Source organism: Salvia miltiorrhiza, chromosome 7, assembly GCF_028751815.1.
Source record: "Salvia miltiorrhiza cultivar Shanhuang (shh) chromosome 7, IMPLAD_Smil_shh, whole genome shotgun sequence".
NCBI classification, from domain to species: Eukaryota; Viridiplantae; Streptophyta; class Magnoliopsida; order Lamiales; family Lamiaceae; genus Salvia; species Salvia miltiorrhiza.
Genome location: NC_080393.1, coordinates 5,657,131 through 5,673,490, shown reverse-complemented (window position 1 = coordinate 5,673,490; position 16,360 = coordinate 5,657,131). Strand labels below are relative to the sequence as shown.

Below are 16,360 nucleotides of genomic sequence, written 5' to 3'. Positions count from 1 at the left end.
AACTTCATTAATTGATCACACAAATGACAAATCACCCCATCATCACGAACCTCATTGATCTCACCTAAAAAACGCACATTTACGAAACTGCCCACAAAACAAATGTATAACATTAATTATTTTCAATAATTACTAATAATCTTAGATTAAAATATGAAAATGTATTTTGCTATCACTAAAAATTACTTAAAAATCTAAAATCTTAGAGTAAGCCTTCAAGAAAATGGTACACCCTCAAATGAGTAATAGCTTCAATTTCACTAAAAAGCTTGTAAGTTCAAGTACATTAGTTAAAGATCTATTTAGGTCATATACTCATTAATCTTTCCTGTTTGGATTAGACTTGAATCCGACCTGAATTCAACTCATTCACTTTTGTTTATACGAGTAATTAATTTTTCTATTACTAAATAAATAATTCTAAAAAAAAGCATGACGATGAATTTAAATATGAGATATTTTAGTCCCAAGCATTAATCACTTTATCAATTTAACAAAAAATTTAAATTTGATAATGCAATTATTAATAGAAAGAACCATTAATTTTATTCAATATAGTTGTCATTTATATATATATAACGGGTTATGGGGTCAGAAATTGGGTCGAGTTGGACTTGCATACATGGGTGAGAACTTTAACATGAGAGCTTTTATGTTTACAAAATTAATTTTATATTTTCAATTTATTTTATAATGATTTGAAAATTCACATTAAAGACTGATACTTACCCAAACCTACAACTCTAGTCTTTCTAAAGAGAAAAAGAGAGACGGCTTTCATCCGAAATTATTCGGTTGAACAAAAAGAAGAAAGATAATAATGAAGGAAGAAGGAATCCTAACTGTCAAACAAATGGCGGTTGGGTTGCTAGTCAAATCTACGGTCCAACCACTAAACGCCAACGTCCCAACACTCATTAAATATGCCACTTTTTTGTTTTCTGATATTAATAAAATCTAACAAAATGTATGTAATGGTATATGATTAAGATAAAAATACTCCCTCCGTCCCGGCTTTTGGTATCCAATTGAGAACGGCACGAATTTTAATAAAGTGATTGATGTGTTGTGAGTGGAATAAAGGTCCCACATTTTATGTGAGAGTTAAAATAATTAAAGTGGAGTAAGGGCCCCACCTATTTTTACTAAAAATAGAAATAGCTACAAAAATGTGAGACAACCAAAAAATGAAAGTTGGATACTAAAAATTGGGACGGAGGGAGTATCATTTAACCTAAAAATAAATACAAAATATTTTTTTTGAGACAATACAAACTATTTATACTTAAACATATAAAACATCCGTGCATTTTCGTGGTTTAAGTATACAAACCACAAAAGTATAATTATTTTATGCGTTAAATATAATTATAATCATCCAATAAATTAAATGCCTTATATAATATACCCCCTTCGTCCCACAGTATTAGAGCATATTTTTTTATTTATACGTCTCATTTTAATAGGTCACTTTCTAAAATGAAAAACTAATATATTGGAGTAATAAATATCACCACATAATTCATTATTTACATTATATATTATCATAGTTCATACATAATTATCTTTTTTTTTTTTTATCTTTTTGGATAAATATATCTTATTAATATAGGACGAAGGGAGTATATATCCATAAAAAAAAATTGCAACTGCTTTGGAAGTGTGAGTTGAATAATTCATGTTTATGCGTATTTAATGTTTTTTCTAAAAAAGTATTACAGCTTATTTTTATTATTTGATTTGTGAATTATTGTCGAGGGAAAGAGAAGTAGGTTTTATAAAAAGATTAATTGACAAAAATGGACGAGATGGTAATCAAAACTTTACAAAATAGCCATCTCATATAACTATAAGTCACAAGGGTGATGATAAATGGACACCTGGTGTCCTGAACACCTGCATAAAACCGGTTTTTTTGCATTTAATCCAAATGGGCCGATTTAGAGGAATTTTTGTATTTACTAATTAACCCCTCATATTATTTAATGTTTTTTGTTGTTTTTTTTGTTTCCTTTTTTTCGGTTATTTTTGTTTCCTTTTTTTACGTTCTTTTTGTTTCCTTTTTGTTTCCTCTTTTTTTTTGGTTTTTCTTTTACTTATTTTTCAGCTATTTAGTTTTGAAAATTATGTAAATCATATATTTGAAGTTTATATGATTATTTATTCCGAAAATTGTTTAATTTATTATTTTAAATTTTTATTATTGATTTGTTACCAATAATTCATGGTTTTTTGTTAAAAAAAATCCTAGATTTGTTTGTAGCTATTATTTTTTTTAATTAATATTTTTTTAAGATTATTTATTTATTTCTTTAGAAAATTTTGTTATTATGTTTTTTATATTTGAAAATTATGTTAGTTTTTATTCAATTTTTTTTATTTGGAAATTATGTTATCTTTATTTGTTTCAAATAATTTGGTGATTCTTCTAAAACTAATCATAGATTTGTTTCCACTAATTTAGATATTCTCATTCTCCACAAAATTATCCTATATTTGAATCCACTATTTTAGAGATTCTCATAAAATATTTCCAGATTTTTTCCGAAATTTTTATTATTTATATTTTTGGAAATTATGTTTTTATTTTTTTGAAAATTATGATTTTTTTCCATTAATAAGTAAGTAATATTAATACTTGAATCCACTATTTGAATGTTTGCCAGATGTTTGTTAAAAAGTGTGATCGAATTTCGTATAACATTCTGAATGATTTTTATCATCCTTAAAATTAGATATTCACCACTTTTATATTTATGATTTATTTTTCATGAATAAAATCAAAAATCAAAAATCAAAAATCAAATCTTCACAAAAGAATGAAAAATCCATATATATATATATATATATATATATATATATATATGTGTGTGTGTGTGTGTGTGTGTGTGTATTTTTATATTATATTCAATAATTTAATTTAAATTAATTAACTAACTGCATTTTAATTTTATAACGAATAATTATATTGACTTCGTTAAGTATACTATAGCAGTTCATCGTATTAAGGGCATATATCGTGTTTAATACTTTACTATATAAACTTGTTTCTCATTCAAGTATATGTTAAATAGTGCGCGAGCGACATCCAATCGTATGAATCATTTAACTTTATTTTATTTATTTATATATTATATTCACTAATTTAACTTAAAATAATTAATAACTCATAATTTTATAACGAATAGTTATATCGACTTCGTTACATACACCATAGCAGTTCATTGTCTTATTGACATATCACGTTTAATTATTTACAATAATACATTGTTTTTCATTCAAGTATATGTTATATAGTTTTCCGAGCGATATCCCTGCATATGATTTATTTTATTTTATTTATTTTTCTCAATTTCACTAATTTACTTCAATTAATTAATCCAACTCTATTTAATGGAGTATACTTTTTATTTCAACTTCACTAATTCATTATGATATTATAATAACGCTTATATTAATCTAAATTTTTCCCAATTTCACAATTTTAATATTGTACCTCCATAATAAGTTGTCACATAATTTCATTTTGTAATATATTTATTCATTTATAATGTATTCTAGGCATTTTTTTTTGTGCTTGTACAACTTCAATGGTTTCCCCAACATAAATATTCATGCATTATATATATCTTATAAAATTTATTTTTTATTACAACTTCACTAATTAATTAAACTTTATTTCATAGTTTTACAATAACTAAGGCCACATCGTTAGTCACACAAATAATGGTTCATTTTGTTAACATCATATCAATTATAATACTTTATTATAATATATTCCAATAAAGTATATGTAATATAGTTTTTCGAGCAAAATCTCATCGCATGATTCACTTAAAAAATTTCTTTTTCATTACTCACCCTATAGTAGTTCATTTTGTTATTATTATATCACTTTTAATAAAGTGTATGTTATATAGTTTTCTGAGCAAAATCACTGCGTACGACTATACTTTATTTTTGCTTCCAACTTAACTAATACTAGTACATTCGCCCGTGCGATGCACGTCGAACATAGTTTTGCATCAAAATTAAATGATGTAGCGTGTGTATCGGTTAAGCGATTAGGGGTTAATGTCTAAAACCGAAGGTCTTCGATTCGAGCCCCTTGTGGCACGACCTTTAAATTTCTTTATTTAACCATGTTAATTTATAAAAAATAAATAAATTAAATGATGTATCAAATAAATAAAAAAATAAATATTAAATATAATATAAGTAAATATAAATTATTTTTTCTTAAAAAATAAAATAATCTACATCAATTACTCAGTAAAGATCCTTAATTTTATTTTATAATTTTGAAAAGTATCATTTTTAATTTTCCATCTATTTGATGGAAAACTTTATTTTCTTCCTTAAAATTATAGAATAAACACATCATTCAAATAAAAAAAAAAACGAAGAAACAATCAAAAAAGAGTTTTCACATCACAATATATAGCTTTAAAACATAAGCTAATCATGCATAAAATTATTTTTTTTCTAAGTTAGCTCATTACCTATGTCATCTTATTAGAACGCTTCAATTGATAAGTAGGAAAATAAATTATATTATTAGAATTAATTAGAATACCAATAAAAGAGTTGAATAATTATTTGATACCAAATCAAGGATCCTGCATTCATCTTTAATTTAAGATATATATAGAATATTTTTTATAAATAAAATTTGATTTTTAAAAAGAATCATCAAAATATGAAAAAGAAAATATGAGAGAGAGAGAGAGGGAGAGAGGAGAGATGAGAGAGAAAATATATGGGATATGTGATATGGGATTTGTTGAGTTTTATAAATACCCTTTGATTGATTCTTTAATTACAATTTTGCCACAAACTGTGTTTTCATATAATAAATAGATTTCAATAATATAAAATGAATATCTTTATGATATAAGCAAACATATATTCGCATATTTTTTTTTGGGGGGGATCGAGGGTTTTTGGTAGATTGTGAGGAAGACGACGACAATTTGGTGAGGAGTAGAATGGGATTGGGTGAGGCGTGTTTTGGGGTTTGGGTTTATTGAAGAGGCTCAATTAATTTCTGATATGGGAAGTAGGTGAGGTGCGATTTGGACCGAAAATAAGAGACAAATGGGCTGCTATTTTTTCAGTTCAGTCAGCCAAAATATGCATATATATATTATATTCAATTTTCTTTGTATTTTAATTTATTTTTGTCCACATAATATTACAAGATTTTTTTTTTTACAAATTCAGTAATTAATTTCAAATAATTAATTCTACTTTACTTCATTGACTATAATTATTTTCGACTTCGTTACTCATACAATACTATATTCATTTTGTTATAATTATATTACATTTAATACTTTATTATAATACATTCAAACAAAGTATTCCTTAAATAGTTTTGCGACCGAATCCAATCACATGATTCATGTTTTTTTAGTATTTTTTTTTTCAAATTCACAAATTATTTTCAATACATTGCAAAATGTCATCGTATAATACATTGTTTCTCATCCAAATATATGTTAAATAGTTTCGCGAGCGATTTCCAATCGTACGAAAATGTTATTTTCAAATTTTAAACATTCATATTGCCCACATATATATTCCTTCATTTATAATATATTTATAATATATATGATTCTCCGAGCAAAATACCATTGTATGATTCATTTTTTAATATTATTTTTCCAACTTCACTAATTTATTCCAATTCATTAATTCAACTTTATTTCATTGAGTTTAATCATTCTTATTATTATTATTGAGTTTATTTCAATTCACTAATTCAACTTCAAACTATATTAGTTCGTTTTCTTATTATTGTATCGCTTTTAATATAATAAACTATATGTTATATAATTTTACAAGTAAAATCTCATGCTTACGATTCATTTTATTTTATTTTTTCTCATTACTCACACTATATTATTTCATTCTCTTAATGGAAACAAATCTAGGATTATTTTTAGAAGAATATCCAAATTAGTGGAAAGAAATAAAATAACATAATGTCCGATAAACCAAAATAATAAATCTTCGGAAAAGAAAAAACAAAATTTTAGAATATAAAAATAAAAAATTAAAGAAAAAATATATTTTCAAAACAATAGAAAAATAATATGTAGGAACAAAAATAGGATTACTTTTAGGGTCTTCATAAAATTTGTAGAGTAAACAAATAAATAAAACATAATTTTCGAATAAAAATAAATAATATTAATTTTGGAAAGAAAAAACTGGAAACAAATATAAGATTATTTTATCAAGAAACAAATAATCAAAAGAATTCCAGAAATAAAATTCAAATTTGATTTATATAATTAAGAAAAGCTTATGAAATAAAAACATAAAAATAAGAAAACAAAATAAACGAAAAAAAGGAAACAAAATGAAAGAAAAAGAAGGAAACAAACTAAACGGAAAAAAAGGAATCAAACTAAACGAAAACAAACTAATTTCGAATTTATATTAACAATAAAATAGTAGTAAGGACAAATCAGTAAATAACTAATTCACTAAAAAACCGGCCCACTTTGGCTAAGTGCAAAAACTCCGGTTTTGACCGAGTGTCATGGACACTCGGTGTTCATTTAGCTTTTCCGAAGTCACAAATCTCTCCCATAAACCCTACTATTAATATACTCCTACCTATATTGTATGTATATTCACACTATCACTATAATTGCCAGCAACGTAGACGAACCCAAACTTTTATAAAAATGAAAATTAAAAGACATAAGGTAAGAAATAGCAGATCCAGATTGAAATAATTTATACACCAACTCCAATAAAATTTATACAACGTGACCCCCTTAAATTAACCCCATCCTCGTCACCATCATTCCTCCTATTCTCTCACTAAAACCACCTCCCCCCTCTCTCTCTCTCCTCACTAACCGATTCATTTACTCATAATTCGGAATCAAGCCTACCTCCAAAATTCCCTTCCCCTGTAAACTCCCGCTGCAACCACGATTTAAGGTTTAGCTTTTCCAATCGAACTGCCGCGGAAGGTTAATCATGGCTTTCGATTGCAACAGCAATCACCGCAAACCGCTGCTGTTTTCCGATTTATTCAAAAATCACCGAAACTCGGCGCCCCTGGAGAAGGAGCAGCACGACGCGGCGATAATATCCGCCTCCAGCTCTAGCCCTAGCTCCAGTTCGACTCAGTTCCTGTCGTCTTGGGACTCCTCCTCCTCCTCCGGGTTCAGCACGCCGCTCCGCTCCGACTTCGGCTCGTCGGAGGGCGACGATGCCGATTTCATCGCCGAATTGACTCGCCAGATGGCCGAGTGTATGCTCGACGACGATGAACACTCCGCCGCCGATAACGTTTATGAGGTAATTTCAGCATTTAATTTAGTATCGCCGACGTCGTGTTGTTTTGTTCCCCAATATTTCGCCGCTAATTTTCCGGTAGAATTGTTGAAGGTTAGTGGCTACGAAAACTCCGGCGCCGTTAGCAGTCTCAAAACCGAGTCGTACTCGAGTTCTGTTAGCGCCGACGATCCGACTCAGCCTAGTATTCAGGTAAACTCGCAGTTTCGCTTTCGGAATAATTTTTTTTCCCGAAACGATCGATTAATTAATAGTTTGTGTGTGTGTGTTTTGTTAGGTTTATGAGTTGAAGAACCAGCCGCCGGTGACGAAGGAGCGTTCGACTCGGGGAAGACGAGTGAGGCGGAGGAGCGAGTCAGCTCAGCCGCAACAGTTGCAGAAAACAGAGCAGCAGTATAAGCAATACAGAGGCATAGAATGGGGAGGAGTTGGGATAAATGGATATTCCGGGTCGGGTATGCAAGCGGTTTTTCTTGGCGGATCCGGAACGAGAATCGGGTCTAATGGTACCGGAGTTTTCCTGCCCCGTGATCCGACTGAACTAAAAAACAAATCGGGTAATTTTCTTAATTTTTAATTACTGTTTCTTTTTGCAAATAGTATAAAATTTTACATTTGTGCTTCCATTTTTGAAAAGATATCTAAAATTATTCAAGAAAAAAGAGAAATCCTAACTGCTTTGAATGGGATACCAAAATGATAATACATCAATTCACTACCGACTTCCGAAGTAAATAACCTAAGTTAAATTAAGAAAATTAAACTATATTTCTGGTTTTGTCAGATCTACATATTTGTGGGATCTAAATGAATCTCCAAACAAAGATAAGTAAATGATATTATTGTGAGAGCGATTTGGAATCTTGAATTATTGAGGGGTAATGATTCCACGATTGTTTTTGTCAGCCGTTGATTTCGCATCTTCTTTTATCTTATATTCGAAATTTATTTTGTTTATAATATATATATTGGAATATGCGTCAGCCAATAACCTTGATTTGGAATCTTTCTCGTGGTGGGATCTCTCTCCGTTGGGTAAAGCAGAAAGCAATTAATTAGGGCCACACACCCCTCATTTTGCTCTTTCTATGATTTGTTTTCTGCCTATATGTTTTAATTTCTTGATAGAGACTTGTTGATTATATTAATTTATTTTTCAAATGAATAAGACAGTGATAGATATCTAGATCCTTATCTCTTTTACTTTTGTTTAACAACGATATAATGATGTAAAGCTTGCACGAATATTGTTTTATAATAATAAATAATTAAAATTATGAACAGTTAGGTGTCTAGCAATTATTACAGCTCAAAATATCTATACTCTTATCGGCTTATTTGGTACAATTGATTAGAGCACTCCCAGCAGAAATCCCAAAATTATGCTCCTATATTCCTCCCTAAAACTTTTCTATTTAATCTTAGGATCTCGATTTTATAAATGCATACACCAGATCTCCTATTTTCTACATAAAAACAATAATTATGTGTGGGCCCTACTAATTATAAGCTTAAAATAAATTTAGGGTGGGTGTAAATTTAGAATTGAATTTAGGTAGGTGTAAATTTTTTTGTGGGCCCATCCAATTTAGGGGATCTGCTAGATGCATTTTTTTTAAATCTCATTTTCAATTGTTTTAGCCTAAATTTAGAGTTAGTGATGCATTTAGGTGATCTGCTGGGAGTGCTCTTAGGGTGATAATATACTTATGACACTCTAACATTTTGTTTGGTAAGAAATAATATGAAATACTCATATGGTATATAATATATTTATGACACTAACATCTTATTTGATAAGAAATAATATGAAATATTCGTATAGTATGAGTGATTAGAATGTATAATATGCGTATGACACTCTAATATCTTGTTTGGTAAGAAATAATATAAAAATACACAACCCTTTATAAATCTTTCCGAAAATATTATATTGATTTGATGGATTATGTATATCACTTACGGATGTGGTATATGGAGTAGATTATAATTATATAATCTTAAAATCATATCAACAATATATTATATTTTACAGATATTTTAATGCATTTTATCAAATATGATATTAATATACTCTCTCCGTCACAATAGGCTCACTTCTTTTGGGCACGTAGATTAAGAAAAAGAAAGTGGTAGTAAAGTGGTGTGGTTCACACCAATTAAGTACAACTTTTTTACCCAAAAAAGAAAATGAGCCTATTGGAGTGGGACATTCCAAAAAGAAAAATGAGCCTATTGGAGTGGGACGGGGGAGTAACATATATTAAAAATTATCCCAATAAAAAATTATCATACCTTATTCGATAATGCGTAACAAATGAGTCCTTGTATAATTACACCAATACTATTTTAAGTATTATGAAAAGCTAAAATTTATTTATCATATGATCTATAGTTGTCATTTACACGATACACAACAAATACTAGTAAACAATCATATTCGATGTTGACAAGAGAAGAACAAGATGACCATCAAACTCATCTTAAATAATTTTGTTGCTTATAAATAAGAAACAACTTACTTTAAATATAATAGATCTCATAATATCTTGTGCTTTTGACATGGGTAATGGACAATTATTTTGCCTCGTCGCTTTTGATTTGAAGTCTAAAAGACTCTGTTACCGTGATCATCCATTAATTATAATTATAATTATAATAAATTATGACGTCAGGTTGCTCTATGGTGTTGATGCCAACAAGAGTGCTTCAAGTTCTGGAGAAACATTTTAGCAGAATTCAACAAGATTCCATTGCCCCACCACCGAGTGGTGGGTCCCCCAAAGGTACCTTATTCTTTCTCTTTCACGTAAATGGATTCTTTTTTCTTAACCTTCATATTAGAATGGTCCTAACCTTTTTTATTCGAAATAAATGCAAAAACAATGAAACTTAAGTTGACTTATCAACAGTTGAAGCCAGTAATGTATGATTGATATAATTGAACTTTGGGGATCGTATTTCCTGTAGGGACCAAAATGTGGGGTTATCTATTTCTGAAGCTTATAACAATTAATTTAGTTAAATAAATTGTCTCCGTCATCATCATTATTATTTGGAATTCCAAGTATTTTTTTTAAGCCTTCTCGTCATAGAATGTCAAATTTAGTCAACACTCACTAACTATATAATGATATAATCTGTAAATAATTTATATAAATATTCGTGCTAAGAGATAATTTAAGCATATTATATTGTTTCGAACTGTCAGAAAAATTAAGAAAGAAAACAATTGTTTTGTTCTTTCTTTCCTTGAACACAGCAATCATTAGAATCATCAAGTTATTACATCGTTTGTTTCTCTTCTTCAAATATTTTCCATTTTTATTTTATCATAATTCCGCTAATGGACATAGTGACAATTCAACAAATATTTGATGCCATTTAAAAATATCTAATATTTTCTAATTTTACAGATGAAGATGAACCTACAATATCAAGTGGGCCCGAGGTCGAATCACCAGAGTTGGAGATCCAACCTCCAGATGCCGACGAGATGCAACTGCCGCATGAATGGACGTACTAGCTATCCTATCTCGTCCCACACCCGATTAATAATGTAGGGTTAGTCCAAATTGTTCAGTCTCCTAAGGGGCACAGGAAGAAAAATAAAAAGATAAATTTGGACAGGTTGGAAAATGAATCTTCAAGAGATAATAATTAATAAATGAGGTTGGGAAATAATAACATGGCTCTCATTCTCTATCTGTAAATTTAGTATGAAAATGATGTCGAGCTTCCTATTGGATATGAATAAAATAGTTGCAAGTTGCATTGATTTGTAAATTATGTAGGGTATGTGTTGCTTATTCATGTTACAAAAGTTAGCTGTATTTGTTTGGAGATAGGTCGCATTCGTTGCTTTGAATTAGTGGGAATTAAAATATCATTTGTTAGTATTGTCGTTTCTTGAATTGTAAAATGGTATTTTAGTTTATATATTTATAGATCGATAATAATGTTATATATCCTACACAATTAATATGGATAATTTCCTGTATGTTGTTGTTTAGTTAACAATGATTTGTGCACTTTCGAAAATCTATTAGTACAAGCAAGATATTTGTGGCAAAGAAAGTACCTATTGAAGAAGCTTGAATAGGCAAGTGTGAATGTGAGATTGATTCTTTGTATATGACAGTTGATTATGACGTTTGGGAATATTTGTTCAAATGGAAGTAGTTATACCTCTGGTGTAACTGATGACGTACTTATCATTTACATTTAGGAGTATATGATTTCAATAGAAACATAATTAAATAAAAAAGAGATAAAAGATAAGTTTGCAAAATTATACTCCCTCCCTCCGTCTCATTTTAATTTAGCATGTATTCTTTTTCGGATTGTTTCACTTAATCATTTGACATTATAATTTTACTCTCTTTAATAATCATGCTGGAAAGAAACTTGCCAAATCAACTAGAATGAAGGGAGTAGTAAATTACAAAATATTTGTTTGAAAGTTATAGTTAAGCTAACAATAAAACCCTAATTAAAGGAGTAAAACTTTTTTGGCGGAACTAAAAAAATGCTCAATAGTACTTATAATTTTTGAGACTCAATTAAAGGCCCAACTAAAAATCATTTCAGTAAGATTTTATGATACATTGGCCCATAATAAAAAAGCCCAATTGAGAAAACACGAGATTCGGCTCGGCACTGAATCTTAGCAATTGTACTCGGAGTATTATTTTTTGTATAGAAGTAATTAATGTATGAATACATACACTCCCTCCGTCTCATTGTATTCAAAGAAAAAAACATCATAAAAAAAAAAGAGTACTCACCTATTTTATGTGCAACGAGAAAACATATACTCCCTCCGTCTCACTGTATCTGAGACTTTTTCTATTTTGGACGTCTCACTGTAAGTGAGACTTTTTCATTTTTGGATAAAAGTTTTTCTCTTTAAAATATCTTTTCACTTTTTCACCTACACACAAAATACACATTTCTTAATTTCTGTGCCAAAAAAAAAGGTCTCACTTACAGTGGAACGGAGGGAGTGTTATTCAAAATAAACGCTCGGCCCCTAAATAACATTTTTGATAACTTTATATTTTGTAGAAGTGTAACTTTAAATATTACTACTATATGTTGACATATCACGACTCTTTATGCAACAATTTGCTAGCTCTTTTGTAAAAGTAAAGACTTTCGCAATAGCACTTTTGATTGTACGATGTCATATCTAATCCAATAATTGCATCACTTTAATTAAACCATATATAGCATTTCTTTTTATATAATTATGTATCATAAGATTAAGCTTTGCTTTAAAAAATTTAGTGATTTTTTGCTTTCTCTCCCAAGGCATCGAAAAGATTTTCAAAAATGATTGCCACGTCATATATCACTGAATCAATTAATGTTGCATAAATATCAAATTAAGTGAAAAAATAGTGGTCACAAAGGATATTTTATTGTCTAATATAATGATATTGATATTTGATAGCTTAGCCATACACACACCAATATCTAGCTAACACCATAATAATTAATGATGACACAAAATTAACAGCTTTTATTTTTTTAGGCGGAATCCGAACAATATTTTTAATAATCGAATGAACGATATCTAGTAACCAAGACGAAAAGTCCGACTGGTGTTTAATAAATAATGATGACATTACTAAAACACCACTATAATTTTCGCCATTCGATAGGGGTCCTAATTCGCCTCTCCCTATGATATATACAAGAGGTGGTCTTGGGTACATTTGGGTGAACCGTAAAATCAGGTTATGCATTCATTTAAATTTTGATCCGCACTCTAATTAATTTGAACCTATATTCTGATTCAACCTATATAAATAATACTATTTTGAGTATGGGTCAATCCGGTTGTACGATACACCCAGGTATATTCAAGATTTTGTGTATATACAATTGGAACGGAGGGAGTACTTTTTTTCTTGAGATCAGGCGATGGTAATTTGAAATCTAAATTATGAATAAATAAATTTTTATTATAATTTTAAATCTAAAGTTTTTGATCTCATAGTGTAATCGTTTTACCACTAAGTCAATTTACGCAAATCTAGAACTTACCTTTTGGAAATACAAAAGAAACCCACAAAGTAATATGTTGATTTAAGAAAAAACGCCACAAACCTACTTAGCAAACTTGTTGGTTATAATCGCCCCACGTCGCCACAAAGTGATATCATTGATAACTATTACAAAAGTAATTTTAATTTGATGTGATTTTCATTAAGTCAATATATAATTAAGGTCATCATTTTCACTGTGTTTATGCATGTCATGTGTGAGAAAAACTCTCTCTCTCTCTCTCTCTCTCTACCCAAATTATTTTCTAATGTTTACACTACGCGCTTGTTCAGTTTACTTAATTCTGAACAATACGAATTAATTAACATCAATAACTTTTATTATTCCAAATCGAGCTCAAATGACCAAATGATATACATGATTTCACTTTATTTTGTAAACTGAATTAGAAACAAACGCAAACAATAATTTATCATGTACTCCTCCAAATTCCAATACGGATTCAAATAATGAAAGGAATTTACAGAAAACATTCTTAATTTAACACACAATACTAACAAACATATACATATTCATCAAGTTCCACTCACACCCAAAAAAAAAATACTTAAAAGAGAGAGACAGAAAGAGCCACGTCAGCAACCGACCCGATTATCATAACTAACCTTGTCCGAATCAGCAAAGAATCTGTTGAAAACCCTACTTCCAAACACGAAAAACCCTAAACTATGCCCGACGACCGCAACGATGAAAACTCCGGCGTTAAACGACATCAACGCCAACATAACAAGATAAGCCAACCCGATCCTTAGACCATGCACGAGGGTCCGGAGCAGAGGGCCGGCTTTCCCGGCCCTCTGTAGGACACTAGAAAGCAACTCGATGATAAAGGCGAGGAAAAATACCAAGACGAGGGCCAACACGTACATCCCCGTCCGGGTCCCGGGCCACCCCGAGAAGAGAATCTCGGAGTCCGTGCCCCAGAAGAAGGTCATGTGTGTCATGGACGACCCCATCATGGAATCACCACCATGATCATGGCCGCTCATGCCGCTGGCAGCCGGTGGCGGCGGCGACATCATGCCGGGCATGTCGTGATCCATTTTACCGGATGTTGAAAACGCTGCGTTTTGATTGTTTGGAGGAGGGATTGGGTGGAGAGCAAATTTGATAGGGGAGATGATGGAGGTTTAATAGAGATGCTTTTACATATATGGGTTGTACTTCATGCTTTAACAAAGCTTGTACTTCAGTTTTGACTATTTCATGGCATTAGAGAATTGTACATGTCTTAATTTTCTAAATTTTCAATATGTATATTATGTAACTAGAAATTATAAAAGAGAAAACAAAATTAATTAGAAATGGAAGATCCAGCTTAGTGTACGTACGCACGTGTCTTAATTAATATGTTCATACCAAATTAATCTATATATATGAAGCCTGACTATTTCAATTTATTATTTGTAATTATTATACATTTGCTTAATTACCCTTTCACCTGTGCTGAAAGTCATGACACTATTCGCTTATATTTAATTAATTGATTAATTTGGAATTTTACTGAATAATTTGGCGAACTGCAAACTTCATGCCGTACGAGATCAAGCTCCTCTATAGAGCCTCACGATTCATGCATTTTGAGGGAGAAGGGGAAATGCATCGTCACATCAAATTAAATACCCAATTTAACTAAATAATATGATAATTATTTAAAGACTAATTAATTCATTATATATGATGTGTTTAAGACATTATATATGCTAGTTTAACTATCCGGGAGAATTTTATAAAATGGTATAACAAATTTGACTAATCTTGATTTGTTTAATTTTAAAGTTGAGTGCGGCTGATCGATAGATTATATATTAGTACTGTTAACATTAAACGAAAATTTACTCATTTTTCAAACAAAAAACAATTTTACATGAGTAACGACAATAAATTTAATTATTTGTATTTAAGTTAAATTAATTCAGGCACTATCAAGTTATATTTAATTATATTAAATTCAAGTCATTTTACGAAATATATTAGCCGAGTTTTTTTTATATATAGGATTCGCATTAATAGAGGAATTGACATATAGACAGCAAGCATTGACTTATTGATGAAATAATTTATGACGAATAAGTATATAACAAAATAAGTGTGCATTTATTAATAGCAACAAAGTGTTGACTTCATTAATTTCTGAGTACATATACGCAAATGGCAATACCGCAAATCAATTTTTGTTAGCAGCCAGCAGGTCCCAAGCACTATCGGTGGGTATTAATTTTCCGTATTATAATTAATGGGAATATATATATATATATATATAGGGAGAGGTTCAAATAAGAACCACTAATAAAATAAGAACGGAGAACCATTTTAAGCCATTCGATCATCAAGATCTACGGTGGATGCATCATCTTGGTGAATGGATGCAGATGCTGGGTTCGAATCCTGAAGGGAGCAAAAAAATTATTTTTTTCGGATGCATTAAATTTAATAGCGGATGCATTAATTTGTATAGCAGATGCAGTAATTTTATTGGTTCTTATGTTCTCACGATAATTGTGGTTCTCACTATAACCGCACCCTATATATATATATATATATATATATATATATATATATATATATTAATGATAAATATAATATATTTTTAAATGCGCATATTAACAAAGTGGTCAATAGTGTTTTGTAATCCCAATTTTTGCCGTATTTTTATAAAATACATGCAACTTTCATTTTTTATTTAAAAATTTCAAACTTTCAACGTTTTTCATATAATTTTTTGTTATACAATTCTTTGACGGAAAGATGATTCCGTTTGTAGAGACTGAGCGAATTTTTTTCCACCTCACCATAAATTAAAATCTATTCCATTATGTTTTCAATTTTTAGCATTTTTATGTATATAAAATGTTCCTAATTTTCTTCTTTAATTCAAAAAATCCCAAATATTCAGTATTTTTTATAAAATACTATCTCATTATACAACATTCCATAAAATTACGTCATAATTTTTATCATTGATACG

General features: G+C 29.6%; 2 protein-coding genes across 3 annotated transcripts; one reads left to right on the top strand and one right to left on the bottom strand.

Annotated features, from left to right (window-relative positions):
- Nucleotides 1–6,726: 6,726 nt before the first annotated feature.
- Nucleotides 6,727–11,286, top strand: LOC130991974 (uncharacterized). 2 transcript variants are annotated; one of them, XM_057916407.1, is made up of 5 exons: nucleotides 6,727–7,323; nucleotides 7,414–7,512; nucleotides 7,598–7,877; nucleotides 9,996–10,106; nucleotides 10,737–11,286. In XM_057916407.1, exons 1-5 carry the CDS (start codon nucleotides 7,000–7,002, stop codon nucleotides 10,844–10,846), a joined length of 924 nt encoding a protein of 307 aa, XP_057772390.1. In that variant the 5' UTR covers nucleotides 6,727–6,999; the 3' UTR covers nucleotides 10,847–11,286. The 2 variants fall into 2 exon arrangements, with proteins under 2 accessions (XP_057772390.1, XP_057772391.1); XM_057916408.1 differs by lacking the exons at nucleotides 9,996–10,106; nucleotides 10,737–11,286 and adding an exon at nucleotides 8,305–8,506 and having other exon boundaries at nucleotides 6,788–7,323.
- A 2,514-nt stretch (nucleotides 11,287–13,800) lies between these two features.
- LOC130991973 (copper transporter 1-like) lies at nucleotides 13,801–14,558 on the bottom strand. Its single transcript, XM_057916406.1, has one exon. The coding sequence runs from the start codon at nucleotides 14,433–14,435 to the stop codon at nucleotides 13,968–13,970; it is 468 nt and encodes a 155-aa protein (XP_057772389.1). The 5' UTR covers nucleotides 14,436–14,558; the 3' UTR covers nucleotides 13,801–13,967.
- Nucleotides 14,559–16,360: the final 1,802 nt, after the last annotated feature.